We start from the raw sequence: 23,268 nt of genomic DNA on the forward strand, positions 1-23,268 counted from the left end.
GGGGAGGGGCCGCGCCATACGCCCTACGTGAATGCAGTGCTCCTCTTCACCGCTGGAGGCGACACAGCACCACAAGCAAGACAAGTAACAACACAAAATATATACATTATTAACATGAATAAACATGTCGAAATTACGTTTTGCCTATGCACCTTAAGAATGGGATTTCATTAAAGTGATTTTTGAATGTGCATGGCATCCAGTGGTGGACAGTATTTAACTTGCTGAAGTGACATTCTGAATCAATAACGATAGTTGTTCTTATATCACTTAATCCAGACGTTTGTAAATGATCGTTACGCTATTAAAATTATGATTTTTCTCACCAATATACTGCATAGCCATGTACACGTTGATGGGAAAAAATTAAGATCTGTACAACAATCTGTATTAACTCGTTTCTAACAGTAACAATGCTCAATAAAGTAAACTAAATAAAGTGCTTTGATCGTGATGCTTTGACTTTGACTTTAGATATTTATTCATTTATTATTATTATTATTATTATTATTATTATTATTATGCTTTGTTCATAGTGCATGTTGTACCAAAGCACTTTTCTAGTTGGTGGGATCCTCACTGACCTTAGCAATAAAGCTGATTCCGATTTTAGAAAGGTACTTTAACTATTTTTTTCCATTGCTTTTCTCATTTTATTAAAGTTCATTTGTTTTTCTGGTCATGTTGTTCACTGTCATATTATCATTAAACAGTAGACAGCTGAACAAATACATAAGTGACTTCTCGTGATAATCTTGACAACACTGAAATGTTCATCATTCCTCTTTTGGAAAACAAGTAATGGACAAGCAGTCGCTCAGCAGTGTTTAAAAGGGAAGTAAGCATGATATCGAACACCTCAAACTTGTATTCCAGATCACGCCATTAGCCTGATTCCCTCTGACAGCCAAACCACTTGATCTAGGTGACGTTCACCCGGCATCAGCTGTATCTTCAACCACTGACACAACGGTTCTTGTGACCTTAAAAACACACAGGTACAAATACAAATGCAGTGGAGTAGCATCTCAAAAGATGCTTTAGTACCACGACTGTAACAGCAAACTATCAAGTGTTGTCAAGAAAAGTGCAGAAAATTTGAACTAATAATAATACACTTGTTGTTTTACGGCACCTTTCCTGGGTTCCAATCACAGCAACACATTGACATTTACAGACAATTATTTGAGATATGACAAAAAAAACTAAACCCAATTGAACATTTAGCATTAAATATTTTTAGTTACCGACATAGCAGGTATCAGTAAATCAGTATTGTGGGAAAGAAAATGCTCAGTAATGAATATACAACAAACTAGTGAGACTCAAATTGGTGGGAAAAGTTACTGCTATAAAACATTTACATACAACAGGTCATTGAGAGACAAAGAAATTGGTGAATCATGCCTTCTTTTATATAACATGTCTGAGAGTCGCAGGGACTCCAGTCAGAGCAAACCTCTCATATAAACATACAAACCACACAATCAAAAACAGCCAACATTCGCTTCACTCTGTTTTTGTTTTTTTGATTTTATTTTGTATGATTTGTTTTAATAATTTCTCACTTATTTCAATCATACTGCAAGTAATAAAGTCACTGCACTCACACATACTCAAACAGACACACAATGACTTGGGTCAATAATGTGTGTTTTTCATAGTCTGGCAAAATCGGACACATGCACATGTATAAAAAAGAAAATCATAGGTGACATAAAGTAACTGCATATGTACAAACACCGAGTGCGATGTGCAATTGTGTATACATTATGCTGTTGTGTTGATAAAAGATACAGAGATAATGTGCACAAAACAAATATACAAATCTTCCATGAAACAAATACATAAAAGGTAAAAATTCTATCAATGTACTTTTTTCTTATTTCTTTAAATAAAAAAGTGTTTAGAACATATAGCAGAGTCAATTATATGCGAATGCTAACCCACTGTTGAAACTGAATGTGGTTCCTTTTTTTGTCACGGTACAGTCATTTTTCTCACAAACTATTAAAAAGATTGCTTCCACAACTTCTCCACAAATAGATTCCATCAATGCGTTCATATGACTGCACATTGCGACTTGAAGGATTTCCCCAAAATAAATCCAAAACACAGTGTCAGAAAGGCTTTTTGACTTGTCCTGCATGTTGAACCACAAGATGTGCAAATGGTTATTCAAACAACACTGCCTCTAAATAAAGTGTATCTGATGAAAATGTGACGCCTCACCATACCAGTTTTAATACTCTTGAAATGCTATAATTACGGAGATATCTCTATACTTTATATGTTACTCTTTCTTGCATAAACTATACATTTTCATATCGATCAAGACACTTTCCTATAACTGCTATTATTTGTTTTCATTTGAAGTCCATTTCTCTGGCAGTGATTATTTGATACAAATAACCGCAGCTCATACACTGATGGAGAACAAATACTGTTCATTTAAAGGCACATTTCAATGTTGTCCACAATCAAAGCTGTATTTTTTAGTCATGGTAAAAATATTTAAAATTAATATGCGACACAACATGAGGTGATCCGTTTTTTTTGCAGGTTCGTTTACCAATATATTCCCTCAAATTTGGAGTTTAGATAAAGGGGGAACAATTACAGACTTTCTAGTTTCCCACACACCATCACACACACACACACACACAATAGAATGGAAGTGCTTTTTGCAGCGAAGGCAAACCATAAAAGTAAATTACAGACATGACTTGAGTGTCGGGAGTCGAAAAGGCAACCAGGTAATGACCGACTATGAGAAAATATAAGCACTTAAAAAGTGGAATTTACTAAAAATGTTGCATTAAGAGCATTCTTTCTTCATCCCTTTTTGACAAAAGCTATCCCCAAAACGGCACTACAAGATAATCCGCTAAATCAGGCCGCACCGCACCTACACTGAACTCCATCCGAGTGGTACAATCGTAGCAAAATAACACAGCAGCAGGGTCTTTAAAAAAAAGGGTTGGTGCCAGATCAGAAAACTCTTAGAAATACAGAATACACTGTTAACAAAGCGATGGACTGACCAATGTGTGTTACTGCTCCTGGCTATGAATGTAGCAATAGAAAATTCTGAGGTCGTGTCTGTGCTTTGACCACTATCTTGATGACCTTGTCATCTAGCAGGAACTCAACAGTGACTCACAGTTACACTTTAAGTAACAATACACCTGTTAGTCATCGGACATTTCATACATACCCTCAGCCTGTGAAAGCAGGAGTGAGAACTATCCATCCCTCTTAGGCCAAGGGATATGACACAACATAGGTCTGTTCTGATCTTCACAATTTAGCTTTATTTAAAGTGCCCTCATGCTTTGTGATGCGGCATTTGCAAAATTCCCCTTTTTCCCCGAATATGAATTCCCTTTTTGTTTTGTGCTTAAGATTGGTCATCTGAGGGCCATCGATAAATGGGAATCTGTCTGCACCGAACCTCACCGCACGTCTGTGCACGCACAGTTTAGCGAGCCCTTCTGAGCCGAGTAACACTGCTGAGTGATTTATCAGGTTGCACTGGCACTTTTTTTCTTTAGAAAAAAACGATATGAATCGTCGACATGCATGAGAACTGGATTAAATTGAAACTAGTTAATATGGCACAAGGATGGTGATCATTTGAAGGAGGCTGAAGCAGGAACCGACAGCATTTTCAAAAGTTCAATCCCACAAAATGATTGTCGAAATGTTGTTCGAAGTGATCTTTGTTCGCTTGCTACTCTAGTCCTGAAGGCACTTTAGTATGACAATAAACAAAAACATCAAGTCAACCTGTCCGTCCGCGCTTGGATCCTTCCACGGGCTGTGCTCTACACAGGTTCACCCTCCCAGACAACAACACCGCTGCAGCCATTCTGGAGTCCAAACTAGTGTCTGCGTTCTCTGTTAAGACAATCGCTTAAGAAAAAAGGCTCCTCATCGGTGACGGTCTGGAACACTAGCAGCTGGGAAGGCGGATCAAAGCCGAGAATAAAACTCCTCATTGAGTTTGGTTAGCTCATCAGCCTCGTTGTCCTCCTCTGAGAGAAGACCTTGTGCTGCACCTGTTTCTGCAGCTAGTTCAGAAGTGCTACAAGAGTCCCGGTATCCTTCATCCTTCAAGCCTTTCAACTTAACTTGGGCTGGCTTGGGTTGAACGCCTAAATGCTTTGCAGTGTTTTGTGTCTGGCCCAGCATGGAGCCAGAGGGTGTGGGGGGATCCGCAACCAGGGCAGAACCTTTCTGTGTAAATGACGAATCTGTCTGTAAGAGCGCCGTCGTGCCGGGCTCCAGTTGTTCTTGGCACACATGTTGCCCATTTTTGGGGTACAGAAAGGTCCTCATTTGCCCTTTGCCTTTGACATTCACCGTGCCTCTGTAGTCAAACTCCAATCCCATAGCGCAGAGCACTGCATGGCTTTCTTCGCTCACCTGCACCCGACACTCCACACCGGTCGAGTCCATGCGACTGGCGATGTTGACAGTGTCTCCCCAGATGTCATAGAGCAGCTTTGTGGTGCCAATCACGCCTGCCGTCAACGGACCGTGGTTAAACCCGATCCGCAGTTTAAACCCAAAACCCAACATGTTCTTGTTAAAGTCGTCCAGGACCCCCATCATCTCCAAGGCGAAGTTGAAAAGGGCCTTCAGGTGAGCATGTGGAGACTCCTCATCATTCTCCGACTTCTGCCGCACATTCAGACCTGAAGCTGCCATGTAGGTGGCGCCGATGGTCTTGATCTTCTCGACACTTTTGAATTCCGGTTTACGGAGAAGCTCGTCGAAATCCCCGATCAGCTCGTTCAGGACGCGGTAGCACTCTTTGCCTCCCTCGTAGCTCTCCTCATAGAACTCACTGAAGTTCACAATGCTGGCAAAGATCACTCCCACACTGTCGTGGTTTTTGGAGTAACTCTGTGTCACCTAGAAGTAAAATTGAAAAAAAAAATATATAGAAAATTTAACACAAGTATGTAACAAAATCTGTCTCCAACATATCACTACTTAATATTTGGAAAAGTGAATTCAATTTTTAAAACTAGACAATCAGGTTTATTATTCAGATTTAACTGGATTGTAAATACATCATGTATACTCCAGTACTGTGGGGCTGAAGACAAGCCGAGTTTACAGTCCATCATTTAATCTCAACGGCATTAAGAAACTACCATGCCACACACCAGTTATCAGACATTATTGAGAAGCCAGATAGATGCACTGCTAAGCTAAAGTTGGATGTAGCAAGGAGAAAACACAGGCATAAAAAAGGCCCTTAGATATGTGTGAAACGTCAACCACCTTCAGCTGGTCAGCGACATGAATAGGGATGATGTTGCCCAGCAGCCACTCAGCCTGGTCCCGCATCGTCTGGATCTTGTGGCGGTGTTTGTCTGCCTCCAAGTTCCCATGGTAATGCAGACGGTAGCTAACTTCAAATTCACGATTGAGAAACCAAACAAGGAGCAGCAGCAGGAAGAAGGCCAGCACAACCTCCGGCACCAGATTATGAAGAGGTGGTGGCAACGAGTCTGGTTTTGGAGTCAAGTTTGCAGCACTGGACGAGGACACGTTCAACCTGCAGGAAAACATGAAATCAGCATGTCAATAACTGACATGAATATTTAGATGAGTTAGTGTTGAGAGTGGTGAGCTCTTTAACAAACGGGGGTTGAAGAAATGAGGCTGCTCATTTTCTGGGACGGCAGCATTTATTTATTATGCAAGCTAATATGGTGGTTTGGTCCCGTTTCGCTATCTGCTACAGAGCAGTAACAGCTAAAAAAAAAAACAAAAACACAGCTGGATCTTTTTTCAACTTAACATTGTAACATCTTAAAAATTGCGTGATTTTTTAAAACATAGTTCCAATAACACTTTCACTTGTAAATCCAGCTAAAACAAAATTATTTTCACATAGTAAACGCTCTAAACTTGCACTCCAACACTGCTCTGTTTGTCTCACTAGTTCCCTGTAAAGTTATTGCAGTGGCTGCGTACTGTTATCACATTTTCACCATCAGTACACATGCCATGAATTTTTTTAATCGCACCAATTGCTCTGAAGCTATTGCACCGAGACGTCTGCAAAACTCTTGACTCTTACGTCTGGTCAGTGCTCAATGGTGCGTTAACATTTGGCCAACAGACAACACGCATGAAAAATTTAAAAAGTCTTATTTTTTTCTGACCTTTTAAACCCCACAAAAGTCCATATTTAAAGACCAACAGTTAGAGCTCCATCTGCTCTAAGGAAGCTCAAGCTCTCTTGAACATCAAACCAGAACAGGTTTCTGTTTGTGCAAGAATGAAGTACTTAGAAAAAAAAAAAAAGATAATTAGAGCTGGGTCGGTTATTTGAAGCAGCTCTCAAGCCAGGAAACTGTGGATGCTTCTGATACTCTAATCTGAGTAGTCTTTACAGCCGCAGCTGTTTATCAGCCATTAGGACACAGGCACAAAGAGAGGGATGAGGCTTAAGAGAGAGATACAAAGAGTTCAAGGACCTATTTGCTTGAGAAAAAACCCAGAATGACTACACAACGTAGTGTTCAATAGAAGACACTCACCCGTGAGCTGGCAGGTTATTTCCAGCACTGAAATAGACAAAGACACATTAGACATTGATGCGTACTTCAATACCAGAAAGACATTTTTTAAAAAAACAATTTCTTCACCATATCAACAGTGAAATTGGATTATTGTCTTCCCCGGTTAAAATGCTGTAATATCACTCAACATTACTTTTGTATGGACTTAGTGTGATTTTTATATTAAATTAAAAATCCAATTTCATTTCAGATTTGGCTACATGGACAAAGCGCGACTTCCACATAAATAAATTACAGATTCTCATTGGTGTGTCCGAATAGGAGATACTAGGAAGACCTACTGTATCATGTTAGGCAAAATATAAAAACACACTCTCTGACTGGCTGGATGGGTCGACGGACTCAACCCGGGGTCACCAACCTTTTTGCAACTGTGAGCTCCTCAAAGAGCACTGTGTGACCTGAAGCGCTACCTGTCACACTTCTAAAATAATGTTGGAAGTGTGCACCAGGTACACACTTCTAAAATAATGTAATATGTATTACAGGATGATAAATGATATTCCTCTAACACACCGTGATATGTAACAAAAAAGAAAAACACATAATAAGATGGCTACTATATGAAAAAAAAATATATATATATATTGTATATTATATATATTATATCCTAAATTAGTCCACTTCATCTGCATATTCAGTTATAGAGCTGCTGATAACATATTCAGCTGATATTCCGTCATGTGAGAGCACAGCGATATAAAGCCTGCTGGATATACTTGAGAAAGAAAGGATGGAGCTTCTTGTCCTTAACACAGCAGGTCAGATACTTGTGGTGCCACAGTGATTATCCTTGCTCTCCAGTGTTATGTGTCAGTTTGTTACATTGATAGAGTGAAGCTCCACAACATTTTTAGGCAAGAGAGATAAATGAGAAAGGCTGAGTAATATAATGCAATAATGGCTTCTATTCCCCAGCCAGTTAGGGCTCTGTAACCAGTGAGAGAGTCTAGTGCTGCTTTTTATTTAACCATGACCTGTTCACTGAAGTTTTTGTTGTCTTTTTTAATAAAAGATGATGATGAAGAATGGTGACTTGCCTGTGTAACGTACTGTACAACAGCAGCAGCAATGCAGCCCCAGTAGCCGTCGCCAGGATTGAGCGCATCCAAAAACTGAGCTGACAGAAGTTGCAATATTGGATGATGGCGAGGATGGTGGCGCAGCATAAAAACATGGTCACCTGGGAGAGATAACAGAAGTCCGAAGCTGAGCGTCTCACATGAGTCACTTGGCTTTCCGCCTTTAGACGACGTGACACATAGTACGAGAGATGGGAGTCACACCCTCACGCTTACCTGTAGAGGAAGGTGTGCAGTGAAGTTCAGGTGGGACAAGACGGAGATGGCAGGTAGAGAGACCAACACTGCCCCAATTATGTGACGCGCAACCCACCCCGACACAATCAGGATGAGGGTGTGCGTGCAGTTCATCACTTCATCCAGATAGAAGGCCATGCTGCAAGGACAGAACAGAACATTCACGTGATCTGCAGCAGGGGTGGGCAACTACATTTCTTAAGGCGTCACATTATATACTGTATGTGAGGGGCCATCTTATATATATATATATATATATATATATATATATGTGTGTGTGTGTGTGTGTGTAATGAACATTTCTAATAATGGGGCAACACAGTACCCACGCCTGTTCTACAGCATCCTCACCGTATGGACAGCAGCAGTGAGGCCAGCTCCAGCACAGCTGCCAGGGGGGCCAACACCAAGGCAGCGGAGGATGGCGGTCCGACGGTGGCCGGACTCACCATAGGGGGCAGAAAACACGCCACGGTCAGAGCCAAGAAGACGAAACAGCTGAGCAGAACGTCCATGAAGCTGCTGAAGGTGGAACTTGCGAACGTCTCCACTTGGACTCGATTGTTCACCTAGAAGACACAAAAAGAAGTATTAAATGTTCAAGCCAAACATCACCTTTGCTTCTGTTTGCTATGACTATTAAACACGTACACTGCATTGATTATTACACAGCTCAAGTATTATGAGTGTAGTTCTCCCGATCAAACAGCAGGGGGCTTCAAAGCTGCTGTGTTTCCAAGCACTCGTCTGATCCCACTCCTTCACTTCCAGTCAGGGATTGCCACATCATATCAGCCTCCTACCTTTACTGATCTGGATCACCCTCCCTGGACACATCTCTCTAATACATTTATTCAACATCATTCCTTCCTCTTTTGCCCATTACTCTGCCCATCTCTAACACTGACACGTTCCCCACTACAGCTTATTTTATATTAACATGACAACTGCAGTAAATTTAGGAATAACTTGACTGTCAAGGACAGAAAAATTGGATATGGTTTATCTCATATCACGTAATATCTGATATTAAAACATAGTTTCCTGTATAAAATTAAGCATGAATGTCTGACCGCAGGATCTTACTGGAGTAGTTTTGATGAAAAGGACGGTGTCGCTCACAGTCGACTAAGTCTTTCAACAAAAAGATCAAATGACTTTCCTGGATTCCTTCGTTTCAGATTAACATGACTCAACTGATGCGATCCATGTGAAACTCCAGGTTTTCAGATGAGTAATAGTAGGAAAACATGCAGGACGGATGGATGTGTGTTCAGACCTCTTCACGATAGCTGCTACGATAGACTCTTTCAAGGCGGCTCTCCAGGAAGTTCAGGCTGATCTTGTTGATTGGCGGCTTGAAGAAGTAATCCTTCATCAAACTAGAAACAAGAGAATGAGGAAATTGGTGTTCACTCAAGGCAGCACATTAAAAACCACAACCAAATCATGCTCAAACAGTAAAACCTTGAGTTTGCCAACATTTACCAAGTTCAAATCAAAACAATGCAGTGAAATGCCTCCAAGTATGAAGTGGCGCTCTCACCTGTCTTCCCTGATAACGTCCACAAAGTGGGCGTCGCTCTTTTCTCTGAAGTTTTTGGCACGCAGCTGGATGAGAGCGGAGTGATCCATTCCGGTGCTTGCTGTCCCAGCACCACCAGCCATGCCAAGACTGGTGCCAGTCCCAGTGCTGGTCTTTTTCTCCTTCTCCTGGAGCATGTCGCAGAGGGAGCTCTGGCTGGCTCCCACCGGGTCATCCAGGGGGGGGCTCAGCAGACCGTTGGCCGCTCTGGGACTGTGGCCTGAGAGACACTGCGGGCAAAAAAATGCAAGGGTTCAAATAAAAATCGGGTTCTCGATTCAAAACATGAATAAATACAGAATTCACAGTGTCTTGATTCAACCACTATATGCTTATACTGTAAGCTATTTCCGCTATTTATGATGTGACAAACATCCAACTTAACCCTCAAATAGAACTGATAGAACACAGCACAGGAGTAACTTGACAGTGGTGCACTTCCTCTGTTGTTTGCGAGAAGATGCAGCACCACTAGGACAGACATATGAACTACAGAATTTTAGTTTTGAGTCCCATTACGTACCTTGCTGCTGCTTGTCTTGTGTTCTTCCTGGCAGCCGTTGAGCACAGCAACATCACAACTCTGGTCCCCAGCAGAGGACACAACCAAGCTACAGCTCGGAGGCTGGAGAGAAGAACGTTTACATCTATAATACTTCAAATATACGCACATAGAAATGCGAGACTCTGACAGTTCAGGTGCTTACCCCGGTTCTGTCGGCAGGCTGGTGGAGCAGTAAAGGTTCTGCAGCTTGTGCGCCTCCAAGTATGAGGTCAGGCCCATGAGGACAGGAGGGATGACTGACACCCACAATCTCCCCACCTGGTGCTCTCATCTGGGGGCAGCTACATTGCACATCGCACTCCCACATCTTTCCTGAAATCAGGTACGTTCTCATCCCTGAGGAGACACAAACATCCCAGCTCAAGTACTGTACATCTGTTCTTCTGTCATTCTCTAGCTATATATTCCTTCATATTTTCATCATCTCTGAATACCAACACAGGATGTTGTTGTTTCCATTTCCATATTTTCGCCGCGTCTTTAACTGTAAATAATGGAGGCTCCTAAACTCTTCAATGTCTTATCTGTGAGGAGATGAGTCCTTTCCACTCTGTGTACAAACAATGGCACCATCCAGTCGTGTTTGCCATCACACGCACTTTGACATCGAGGTGGTAATTCAACACTGAGTGTTTCACCGCTCATGTTTGCAAATCAGTACGGAGCTCAGGCCATGTTCACACTTGTGTCGAGCCAACAAGGACATACACAAACACTGGATTAGACTGGTGGCCCTAAGCCAGCTGCTATCAGCCTGTCCAAACACACACACACACACACACACACACACACACACAACTGCAGGTGCTCGTGTTGAACGGGCAACAGGCTTCTGACAAGTAACTCATCAAATCACAATATTCAGTCTCTAATGATGGACCGCAGGTGTAGTTATGGAACACCAGTAGCATATCTTTGACAGGGACGGCCTTTCCAGGGTATCCCTGTTTGTGGCGACAATATTAGGTCACAAAAATGCCAACTATAATATATTGCAGATATTCTTATCATTCTTACCATTATCTTCTATCCCATAATACATTCCAAGCACAATTGTGTCCCCATTTCTACTGATCAATAAACCTTACTTTTCCAGGCGAAAAAAGACGTCACACCATAAGCACCTCAACATCTCCAATGAATTCTTTCTTTCCAGCTCATCCATCATTCGCAGCTCATTCTCACATTTTTTAGACCCTGAGGATTGCTACAGGCAAAGACGGAATTCAAGTCAGCCGAAAAGTAGGACCGGAACATGGCAACTTAGCAGGTTGGTATGAAAGAAATAACCATGAACTCAATCCATGGTTAAATGGCTCTGAGCTAGCTAACTTAAAAAACAACCCGGAGGTTTTACAGCGGTGATGGAAGCGGCCATGTATGACATGGAACATGTAGTTGGAAGGGAACATGAAAAAAATAAATAAATCGGCAAATAAACTATTGTTGCAAACTACGGAATTAAACCATTGTATTATGTGGGTAACCTGTAGCCACCACAGTCCATTCCGTCACAGCCTTTCTCCACATGACAACTCCACGACACCTGTACCATTAGGCTGCGAGAGGAGCACGATGTGAACACGGTTAGTTGTCCAATGCTGCATTCCAGTTACCCCAGCATTGGGAGCTGGGAATGGGAATCTGCACAGCCGATTTCAATGCATTCCCATAGTCGAAGTGGGAAAAGAAGATGAAGTGCTGTCCACGAACGTCATTCTCATGTGCCTTGTCTGGACTGAAGCAGCTTCTTGATAAATACCAAACCAGATGGATGGAGACCAAACACAAATTCTGAGAAAATATTTGTTACTTTTGGGTATTTCATTGATTCGAAACGTCCACTTCCTGGGAAGCCATCTGGGATTGCGTGCTGGAGAGGATTCTCCAACTTTCTGAATAGGAATTACTACATCAGGAGACGAGCACAACTGGAACGCACCATAAGATCACAGTGTGAGCGCACGTTCTGGAGAGGGCTGAAGGGTTTCATTGGGAGACACAAGAGCATGATGCTCACAACATCTATTGGGACCCCATCTGGTAGAATAACATTGAAAAAAGTGAACACTGATCAATATCAGTATTTTCAAGTCATTTCAGATGTCAACGTCCATCCAAGGAAGGCCACATATTATTGGTTGTTTTGACCATTTAAGTCCTCAAATAGGGTGAATCCGCTGAAATTCTGTGACAACGTGACTGAAGAACAAATGCTCCTCACTAAGAGAACGTCCTCACTGGGAGAATGTAAAATAAAAGCACAATTCAATGAGCAAGTTCAAACTAAAGGTTTCTTCCAGAAAATACCAAATTCTGTGTTGACACAGTAACACTACTCAATCACACAAAGTTACACACTAAATGCTAGTTTTGCAGTCAAGACCACCAAACTGAATACTGAACAAACTAGTAGTTTGCTGAAATGAAAGCACTTAAGATCTTTATTCATTTTGAGATAAAGACTCCTGACTCTTTTGCGGTAAGAAAAAAGTCTGTGTATCATTATATATAGAATTACGCCTCAGTATTCTGTATTCTGCCCCCTCATTGGTCTCAACTACAACACTAATAACAAACTAACTACAACAATCGGAGGGAAATAGAGAGAGACATTAGCACTGCATTCGTTCCTGTATTCCACTGGGTTATTTCACTCTCTCATTGCATATTTATTCCACTTACAACTAGATAAATGCTAAATTCTTGCATTTTATTTATTTATTGATTTCTTTTTATTATTAATTATCGTCTACTAATGTTTACATTTTCATTTTGCATTGTCAGATTAGATTAGATCATGCGAGTAAGACAACAAAAACACAAATGTTTTCTCTAGCATCATGCAAAATCATGAATAAAAATTGAGGTAACAAAACTGACCAAAACAATTTTGTATATATTGGCCGCCACCATGCAGCCCTGTCTTGCACCTGCAGTCAATGAGCCAGTCTTGGAGGCTGAGTCACCCACATGCACACTATACATTCCCATGTATAGTGTGCATGTGGGTGAGCTACGCACAGAGCGACTGGGTCTTGGTCGCAGGGTAAAAGGCAGATTAATGAGGAGGGGGGGAGAGACACCAGGAGAACTTTGAAGGCCACTGGGAAGAGCATGCCTCACATATCAGCTTTATCAAGCGCTTATACCGAGCCCTAAAACAGACCTTGAAATGCAACCAGCTTTCAGGTTTGTTGTGAAGCGCCTCACACAGCTGGGTAGACTGTAGTTTACAGACGATCTTGTGCTACACTGGGTGTGTTTTTCTAAGTAAATATACAACAGTCTTGTTAAACTGGATGGATGATTCCAGTAGCAATAGCACTTGTCTTTTCTACTGGTATCTTCATATATTGTCCATCTGCACATTCCGTTGCAGCTGCTGGAAATGAAGCGCCACCCTCACACTGAAGTCCTGAAGAAGCTACCTGTACTGTGTGTGTATATATACAAACGTGTGACACCCATATTCAAGACAAAAATAATTTTCCCACTAGGGGCACCAAAGATTCCGGGACAAGCGAAGGGAGTGCAGTGGAGGACGTCTGCGGCATGATGATGCACATAGAGCTTAATGGCCTCCTCCAGCTTTCACAGATGGGACTTCCTTTTCTGGAAGCAAGCCACATCTGGCTGTCTAGTGCTGCAGACGTGACAGACGCACACAGACACTTGACATTTCCTCAAGACATGAGTCACCCCAGGTGGGGCGATGTTTCATTATCGCGTTTGGCACCATCATTAGATATTAGTCAATGATTGCCGTCTGTTTAATAGCGGAGGGCGTGACAGTTTTATGTCATAAAACCATAAAAATAAACCAACACACACGATGCACACTCTTTTATAAGAAGCTATAACTGTTTTAAGCAGTGAATTTCTAAATTGACAGAAGGCTGATCTAGACCTTCACCCATTAACATCACACTTCTTTAGTTGCACTAAACACTTGTGAGCACGACGTCCCTTGTTCTTCTTCCCATGGTGTTGATGGACGCCCACACACACACACACTCACATTTTCACCACCTTAAAATCATAGACAAGTTTGTACCAAGTGACTTATTTCCATGGTCTTCTCAGTAAACCTGCACTAAAAATAGAACACAACTAGTCTTGCCGTGTCCACTGAATAACCATTTATTTCCTATTTATCATGACTTAGTCCCAGTGAAGTCTCTCAATAGCGAGAAATCCCCCACTCTCTTCCTCCATCCTGCAGTTTTCTCTCTGGTCAGTGTCGGGTCTTGAGAACAAGCCTTGTGCAATCCCAGATGCCTCCATATTTGGACACACTGATGGAACCAGGGGATGGGGCTCTCACATGATCCTCCTTGAGATACCATCCCGTCCATTTATTACGCCTCCTTTTTAACATTACTTCCATTGACTTCCTTCAAATACCCAGCCACCATGGGGGAGAAGACAAAACCAACAACTTGCTCTGGGAGAGATCACAGGCTTATCTTCATCTGAGAAAAATGAATGACTTTACGAGCTCAAAACTGTAAAATGAATTTGTATTTTTTGGAATTTGGTTTTTGTTTAAGCTCTCGTGTTTTATGGTGACGTACTACACGGTGCCATTCTGGGAAAAAAACACACAGCTGTTCCGAAAAAAAAAAATCTCAAAGACGACTGGAAAAAGGGAACATTGAAGTACTCCTTCAATGCAGACCAAAACAAAATGGGGCCCGCAGGCCTTCTGCTGCCGGTTGCCTTATCGCTGTGGCCAATGTTAAGAGTGAAACTAGCACTGATCACAAGTATTTATGACTGAGCTCTGTTGTTAATAATTTCCTTTTTTTTATCGTTCATTATGATTTCAAATTCATTTCAAGTCACTTGTTATTTGATCAACTTACATTTATTATCCGTGATTATTTTGCATCTGTCCCCCTCAGTGGTCATACTAGAATACTTTTCGTGGATAATTTCTTGTTCATCAAAATGTTTTTTTATACTTTGAACATAGTTATTTGACATTCACCACCTATATAGAAATGGAAAATAGAAAGTATTTAGGAATAATATTTAGAAGAAGATGCACATACAACATCCAAAACATTTTTTTTAAATCTAAATATTATTACACCACTTTTTTTATAATGCCATGGCATAATAATTTTAGTTGACATCACTATTTACAGAATCAACCGGCACTAATAGAAGTTATGCAAGTTATGCGAAATTATGCAAGTCATTAGAATCTACTTGGGTCCAATTTCAGTTTCACCCGTTCACCCTCCCCAACTGTACAAAGCAGGAGGGCTCAAACCAAAATACACCCTACTTAGTGTGACCCCCAAACCTGACTTGATCCTTTTGCATTGATATACCACAAAGGCCACATGAAGATCTTTGCGATAAAATTGACAAATGATTTCTTCTTCTGTCTATGTTGATGTCAAATCGCACTGGAAAGCAGTCCCTCTTATCATGGAGTGCCTTTAGCTCCATGATAAGCACTTTAGCTCCATAAACCGGCGCATAGGAAAGTCGTGAGTTTTTTAACAGGCTGGGGAACACACTCCATATCTATTATTCAGAGGTAGCTTTTGCACGGCACCACTACAGCATACCAAAGCACACACCCACTGGGCAGTGGAGATAAGCGAAGGTTTAGAGAACGCTATTAACACACACGCACACAATGCTTGGCACTTTCCATTCATACATTCTGTATGAGCTGGTCAATAAGTAACATTATGAGATCATGGAAGGCCTTTGCCCCTCCGCAGCAAATTGTCTGGACTATTGAAAATTGAATTGTCAGCAGTGCGAGCTGTTGATGGCTTCCTTGGACATTTCGAACAATCCAATCTTTATACCATTTGATTTCAAAGTGGAACCATCCATCCGATGTCGACATGACTGGACAGAACGACATGGGCAAAAGTTCACGTCATATTCATGCCAGATATCTCGATGTTTATATCATACAACATGACTACGGGTTTAGTGAAAACTAGTGTTTTTTAGAAAAATGAAAACATGATACAATAGGATGTGGAAAGTTGGATGCTCAGCATTGATCACATTGATGTTGATTTTGAGCCACTGACATATTGAATTTTTAGACCGTGATACAGACATGATAAATTGTTGAGTTTGCAGTTGTAATATCTTGATATTGATACGACAAGGATCTACCTTTCAACCCTACAACATATGTTTAGGACACAATAAACACCTGCTTTGCCTGATACCCAGGGATGGCATTACTCTTGTGACCTTAGAGAATATGGAAGGAGTGTTGTTGTTCTTTTGTAACATGGAAATCAGTCGAGATGGAGAGCATTCACTTCGCATGAGTCAAACATGCTTGTCAGTTCAAATGAGACTGAAAGCTGGTTTTTAATGAGAGCTGCCAAACCACTAATGGACAAAACAATTGACTGTCAACAATTTATGTCATATCAATACTCCTTACAGACTGAGAGTGTACTGACTTGGCTTTCCACGCCAGCAGGGTCATAAGGTTCAAGACTAACAGTCTTGAACCTTAAGAAAATATACTTAAGATCAGGGAAATGGAATGTCGAGACACCTCATCGTGAGATCGAGACTTCTGTAGTGAAGTATTTTCCTATAAAAAATGTGTTGCACCGCTCCATTGGGAGAGAGCAGGATAGGGTTCCTTTAAAACAGCGTCCTGCCGGCGGCAACGCGACGATCATTATTTAACAGGATGTATTGAGAAGAGCTTTAACACAAATAAAAACATAGCTACACAGGCTGGCCAGACCTGTCAGACCAGTCAAATTTTAGCTATATCGCAACTGAGTAAATGTATTTAGGGAATGAAGGTGAGTGATGCACGCATGAAGCCTTCAAATACAAACCTGGGACAATTGTGTCACGAATATCCTCCTTCGTTTTAACAATTCATTCAAACCTGTTTGAACTATAATTGCTACTTTGTTTATTGTTGTAATTATGGAGCTGCAAAAACACCAGGCAGATCAGAGTTTCTCAAGAGGCAGGTAACGTCTACCTCATCTGCTCTTTCTCCTCTAAATCTACACCACAGTCATCCTCCTTAGATGCGTAAGAGTCGCAAATATTACGGGAACTGTAACTGCAACAGTATGCCACGATACAATGTCAGACTAACAGTATCTGACTGCACACAACAGAATTGTTCAGAATTTCTGCTGCCGGAGACAATATGTTACTTGCTGGAATCACGCCTGGAATGTGCTCAGTAAATAGGAGGTTGGACTACTTTGTAGTTTTCAGCTCAACGGCATTTTTCTATTCATTTTGTTATCAGTTTCGGCGACACACAGACAGGCGAGCGAACCACTTTGTTAGGCGATTACAGTTGACCTGGAAAACCTTGTAGTGACAGGGCTTCTGAGTATCAATGAGAAAAAAAGGAGAGAGAAACTAACTTAGTTTGGTTGCCAGTGGTGAGTTAAACAAACCAAAACAGACATTATTTTAAGTTTGGTTACAGTTCTCTTTGGCCTGAAGTGACAATGCCAGGTTTTCAACTCAAACTTTATTCACCCCAAAACCACTTAGAAACAGGCATATTTCAAGTTGGATTCTTAAGATATTTGTGCGCAAACATGCATTAGGCCACCCAGAAAAATGGAGCTTCATATTTATAAAAAATAGACATGGACACATCAAAGACGTTCCTTTCAAACTACATTTTGAACTTTAGAACATTTACTACAGTGTTATAAAACACTAATAAATAAACATGTGCATGTCATATGCTGACATCATCAAGATTGGGAGTCACCAAACTGGGACAGAAAGGGCCGTAGTGGGTGTGGATTTTTGTTCCAACCGAACAAGCACAGACAGTTTAACCAATCGGTGTCAGCTGAAATGAGCAGCAACCACTTGACAGGTGAAGCTGTGTGCACTTGAATAATTTTGATTTGATCCATTGGAGCATAAATCCACACCGACGTCAGGTTACCTACACCAAACGGAAGACCAAATAACCAGCAAGAACCAGCTGGAACGGAGACCCAAACAGAAGCTCATCTCCTCCCCTGAGCGGGGATTATGGTTCCCCGGGGAAATCGGATGCCGATTTGCTCTCATCGGACAAAAGCTGCCTGTCAATATCTCACTTTGTTACTGTTCACCCGTCTGAAAATAGAGGGTGATGGCACCATTCAGGGCCGAGCGTGAAAATACTCTGCAGGATAGGTTGACAAAAGAGCAGACAGCCTCTGTGCGACTTAAACCCAAGATTAAATGGTCCTGGTGGAATTTCCAATAAAAGAGATTACTGCCATCGAAAGGTCTTTAGTTGCTTAAATTTACTTGCAAAATATCGCTTTCCAAGGAATTGCAATTATATAACAGGATACTACGTAATAAGTCATCCAGTGTCACAGCAGTACATTTTTTGTAACTAGAACTTTCACCACAAAAAAGGGTTTTTATTCTAAATACCAAAAATATATCACTGTGGCTTATTAGTTTGGTTTGTTGGTGGCGGAGCTAGCGAATGCATGAATAAATAAAAAAAAGGGTAACGGAAGTTAAGTTAAAGAATTTCATTTTTGCCCAAATTATTTCTGTCTTTCTGTTGTGGTGCTCTTATCTCAGGCTCTGAGCTCCAACTCGAGCTGAGCTCAACAGGACCGACAGGTAAACTAGCATGCTCTCAGGCTGTGTGGCTCGTAGGATCTGCACTCCAAGCTCAAAGGCAAAACAAATGCAAGCTTGAGGACTTGTACGCTTCACCGTGCAATAAAACCACAGTGTCTTCGTGTCACCATATTTGAAGTTCATCCCGCTGAAAGACCTCAAACTTCAATCACCCTGAAAAGTGTGCCGCCGCTTCAAACGCAGGTATCTATCACTCTCTTTCACAAGATCTAAAAATGAACAGCTGTGAAAACAGTATTGTTTTTTGGCTTGGACACATGAAAAATGACAAACAGCGACTCACCCTTCAGTTTCTCCAGCACGTTCTGAGCGGCTCTCTCCGCCACTCGGCCGTCCTCCCTTTGGTAGCGGTCATCCAAGAACGAGGCAGTGGCCTCCGACAGGTGCACCTTGCCTGCCACTCCCAGCTGCTCCATCAGGTTGGCCAGATTGACGTCGTTGGACCACACGTCAAACTTGAAGCGTTTAATCCCCAGGATGCCGCACAGAACCGTGCCCGTGTGGACGCCGACCCGCATGTTGACGGTCTCGCAGGTCTCCTGGCAGAACTGGTCGATGGCCTGGATCATGCCGAGGCCCATCTCCACGCAGCAGTAGGCGTGGTCCGGCCTGGGCTCGGGGCAGCCCGCCACGCAGTAATAGCAATCCCCGAGGGTGCTGATCTTCTCACAGCAAGTCAGTTCACAAAGACGATCAAAACGTCCAAACAGATCATTGAGGAGGCCCACCAAGGCCGGAGCCGATTTATTCGCAGACATTCTGGTGAAGCCGACGATGTCCGCAAACAGGATGCTGACCGGCTCCATTCGTTTCATGTTGAAGGGGCGGAAAATGATCTGGCCTCGTGGGATGGATGTTTTCTTCCGTTTGTGGTTGTTATGAGGGTAGATTTTGGAGCTTGTAACACTTTGAGATTGTGAAACTCCAGGAGCTCCGACGCCGCCCACGATGATGCCGGAAGCAGAGCAGGCACCGGCTGAAAAGCGCTTGCCAGAGTTCTCCACGCTGCCGCACTCGTCGTCGCCCTGCTTCATCAGCTCATCTGCGACACGCCGAGGCATGACCGAGTGGATCATGCGTTCTTTGAGGGCCTTCTCCACCTCCAAGTCTTTGCCGTGCATAACAGCCTGGCCGACTTTGAGGAAGGTGCTGCGGGAGCGCACCTCGGACATGATGAACAGGTGGATGCCGATGACATGGGCGCACAGGTGAAGCAGCGCTTTGGCCGGGCCCAGCCAGCGAAGTGTGTCCCCGCCCCAGTCGAATGTAGAGAGGTCATCCCTGTGGAGCAACGGCAACCAGCCCAAAGCTTCAAACAGTACCGAGTACAGGAGTCCGAGTAGCACTGAGGCGTACAGGCGAACATGGAGGACGCTGTACAGCAGTAACAGCACTTCGATACAAAACGAAAATGTTGCCACAGGAGAGATGCAAGGGGTGGGATACTTGTCCAGCTTGCCTAGGTGTGAACCGTTTCCACCGGCGGCCCACTCCAGCTCAGAGTAACCAGCAGTCTGTATCTGTGGAGCTAGCGTGATGGCAAAGGTGACGGCTATCAGCAGCAAGGAGGTTTGGTTGTACACTTGAGTGTATTGTTGAGTCAGGGTGAACAGGAACAGGAGCAGTAAAAGAACCAAGAAAGACGCCGTGGGAGCCAGGAAGGACACCGGATGACACCGCTCATGATTGACCCCGAAGTAGAGCCCCCAGAGAAGAGCGGCCACGGCCAGGTAAAAGAGGACATATCTGAAGCGCCGCTGCGTTTGGGGGAAGCACCTCTCCTGGCAAGCTTCTTCCAGGATCGGGGAGTCGAACTTGGGGTCCCAGCACTGGGCGGCCGAGCGTTCAAAAAGCGGGGGCGCCCTCCGCTGCGCTCTGGAGGGAGAATTCACAGGTGGTCTAGAGTCGGAGCTGCAGCTAGAAGAGATGCTGTATTTGTGAAGGCCAGGGTTGGTTTTGTTCGAACGGCCTTCATCCATCTCCCTACTGTTGCCGACCCTCACTGGTCCATGCTGCTGGCCTTGTGGAGCGTTGTTGGTGATCTGCACCGTCACGCCGCAATCTCCACTGGAGGCACAGCTCACTTTGGTGCCATGCATCACAAGCTGCTGCTCAGGTTCCGCAGATGACATTGTCACAGTCGGGTGGTGTGGAGAACGATCATCAGGTGGAGCTCAGGCAGCCAGACCCAGTCTATTGCATGCGCAGCACAGGCAGAGGGAGGCACGCGGAGCGGGGGAAAGAGCGAAGGTGTTGTTGAAATAATCACACTTGGTGAACTCAGAGCACGTCTCAGACGTCATCGCTGTGCTCACAGAAGCCTGCACACTCATCCATGCTAGATGGGCCGCTCCAGTTTATTGAACAGTTCATTCTATGACCTCCGCTCTGCGTCAGTACCCATATTACAGGAATCCTTCTCTAAACAGCCTTTGAGTTGGAGCCCAGCTTTCTTTCCAGCGGGCTAGAAAAACAGCATCAGTCAATTTCAACATCCTTCTCAGATATGCTGATGGTGCAAGGAGGGTTTTCCCCCACATAGATCCTCACATCGGCTGTCTGGAAATGAGCCTCTCCGGGTGATTCAAACTACTTAAGCCAGGTGACACTAAAAATGTCAGGGTTTACCGTCCGACCTATTGAGCCAGGGTGTCATCGTGGGGGCAGACGCTCACTGTCAGCAGATGTTTATGGCGTGGAGTACAATAATGCAGTCACTCATATCCTCCCTACAACAACAGAATGTTTGTTCACTACAAATGAACCTTGAGGGACTATAAACTTCCAAAAACCACGGTCAGGCCAGAGAGAGGGAGAGAAGAATTCAGCCCTCAATCCAAGTTCTTAAGTCTTGCATCAAAAAAAAATTACCTTCTCCTTCATTCCTCCGGAAGAGTTGTGTCTCCTCTATCTTTGTAAGGTTTGGAACTCTCCGAGGCAGCGCTCCCTTTTTGGAGTTCAGTGAAGTCCAGAGAGCGGAGCATTAGCGGCCTGACAGGCAGGCCTCTTCCCACAGATCCGGCCCCGTCCTTTCCTGAACTCCCTCTCCGAGTCAGAGGATTTTCCTCCTCGGCCTTGAGAGCAGGAGGTCCAGCAGCGACTCAAAACGCCAATAATCCAAGCGAGAGCGGAGGAAAACACGGAGGAATCCAGCGTACAGGTTGGTCCAAATGTGCGTCGGCTGGGAGTGTCTGCAACTTGTTGCGCGCAGCAGGCAAAACATACAGCCTGGCTCGGTCTATAAATAGAGATGATCAAAAGTCGTGCAATAACAACAGCAGCAGCGTGTACGGCTTCCTTTCTGCGCCGCCGAACGCACCACAGCCTGACTGGAAGTACTGAAAAAGTCAAGTCGTAAAACGCGTGCCAAACGTCAGTGAGAAGAGAAGCCCTCTCCCCTCCCTTCTCGGTCGCCTCCAAAAGCTTCCAAACTTTTTCCCAGGCCGAATTTCCTGCGTTTGGAGAGCAGATCCAGTCCGCTTATTTGCAAGTGACGCTGGGTTTCCTTCCCTCGCATTCCCTCAAGGAGAGAGCGGAGGATCTCCGGAGCACTTCCACGGATCCCCTCGGGTGTCTCGCCAGCGGGGAATCGATCGTCCGTCTCGATGGCTCCTGGTCCGGGGGATCCAGAGAGTTTCGCCTGCCTGCATGTATCCAGCAGCAGTGTGCGCGCGCGCTGGCTATTGTGCGCGCTCTTCCGTCCGCCGCTGGTCGCCTCCCTTTCCCCCTTGACTGGTCTCTCTTCTACCTTGGAGGGTGGTGCGGCTTTGCAAGACCTGATCCGGCTCCTGGTGACGCTTCTCTCGCTATCCGGGCGAAAGCTGGATCTCCACGCCCGTAGCTGCCACCATCTTCGCCATGACTGGCTCGGAAATCCTCCCCCAGCTGTTGTGGCAGAGCGGGTTGACGGGATCAGCCTGTCAAGTTCGGAGCTGGAAAATAAAACAGTTTCCGGTCGTGTTGGTGCTCGACAACGCCGGGTTTTTGGAAATAAAATCTCATGCTTTGTACACAGTTACGACACGCAATAGTGATATATAGTGTGTTTATTTTATTTTTTGCTGTGACAAATGACACGTCCAGACAAACCATTAGCGTGCGAAGTTGCACAATACATACAGTGTTTTATCACCATATTTATACACCTTTATAAATGCATTTAAATATGATTAAAATTCAACAGCCGGAGAGAAGGTACAATCTAGTAGAAACTAAGCAGCAAAGTCAGAATTGGTGTGTAGGTTAATGTTTATTCTGACAGTCAAATAGTCACTGGTAACTTTAGTGATTAGTCGGCATATATAACGGTTACGTCTGGTGTTGCAAACCATTAATATACAGTCAAATTTGTTTTGAAACTTTTCAAGCATTTCAACCTGAATTGCTCAAAATGCAGAGAACAATGACGTCACAGCTAGTCAATTAATGTTCCAGTCAACTAATGTAACGGTCTATTACAGTTGCGGTCACCTCAGGGAGTTTGGAAAAAAGGAATCACAACCAAAATCTAATAATATTTTGCTTATCCAACTGTCATATTTTCTATAA

The 23,268-nt window shown here is 43.5% G+C and overlaps 1 protein-coding gene across 1 annotated transcript; it reads right to left on the reverse strand.

Annotated features, from left to right (window-relative positions):
- Positions 1-647: 647 nt before the first annotated feature.
- On the reverse strand, positions 648-22,632 carry LOC128753382 (adenylate cyclase type 9-like). Its single transcript, XM_053855033.1, has 11 exons — positions 19,004-22,632; positions 10,217-10,410; positions 10,033-10,134; positions 9,471-9,739; positions 9,204-9,306; positions 8,276-8,493; positions 7,904-8,063; positions 7,646-7,788; positions 6,564-6,590; positions 5,296-5,572; positions 648-4,920 (listed from the first exon to the last, which is right to left on the reverse strand). The coding sequence occupies exons 1-11, from the start codon at positions 20,850-20,852 to the stop codon at positions 3,976-3,978; spliced, it is 4,287 nt and encodes a 1,428-aa protein (XP_053711008.1). The 5' UTR covers positions 20,853-22,632; the 3' UTR covers positions 648-3,975.
- Between the last annotated feature and the right edge of the window lie 636 nt (positions 22,633-23,268).

This window comes from Synchiropus splendidus, chromosome 2 (genome assembly GCF_027744825.2).
Source record: "Synchiropus splendidus isolate RoL2022-P1 chromosome 2, RoL_Sspl_1.0, whole genome shotgun sequence".
NCBI classification, from domain to species: Eukaryota; Metazoa; Chordata; class Actinopteri; order Syngnathiformes; family Callionymidae; genus Synchiropus; species Synchiropus splendidus.

What these genes read in the sequence shown, in the direction of transcription:
- LOC128753382 (XM_053855033.1), bottom strand. Translation starts at nt 20,852, where the DNA reads ATGTCATCTGCGGAACCTGAGCAGCAGCTTGTGATGCATGGCACCAAA. An exon ending in ACAAGACAAGCAGCAGCAAG is followed by an intron (nt 9,740 to 10,032) that starts GTACGTAATGGG and finishes TTTTGCCCGCAG; the next exon opens with TGTCTCTCAGGCCACAGTCC. An exon ending in GACGTTATCAGGGAAGACAG is followed by an intron (nt 9,307 to 9,470) that starts GTGAGAGCGCCA and finishes TCTTGTTTCTAG; the next exon opens with TTTGATGAAGGATTACTTCT.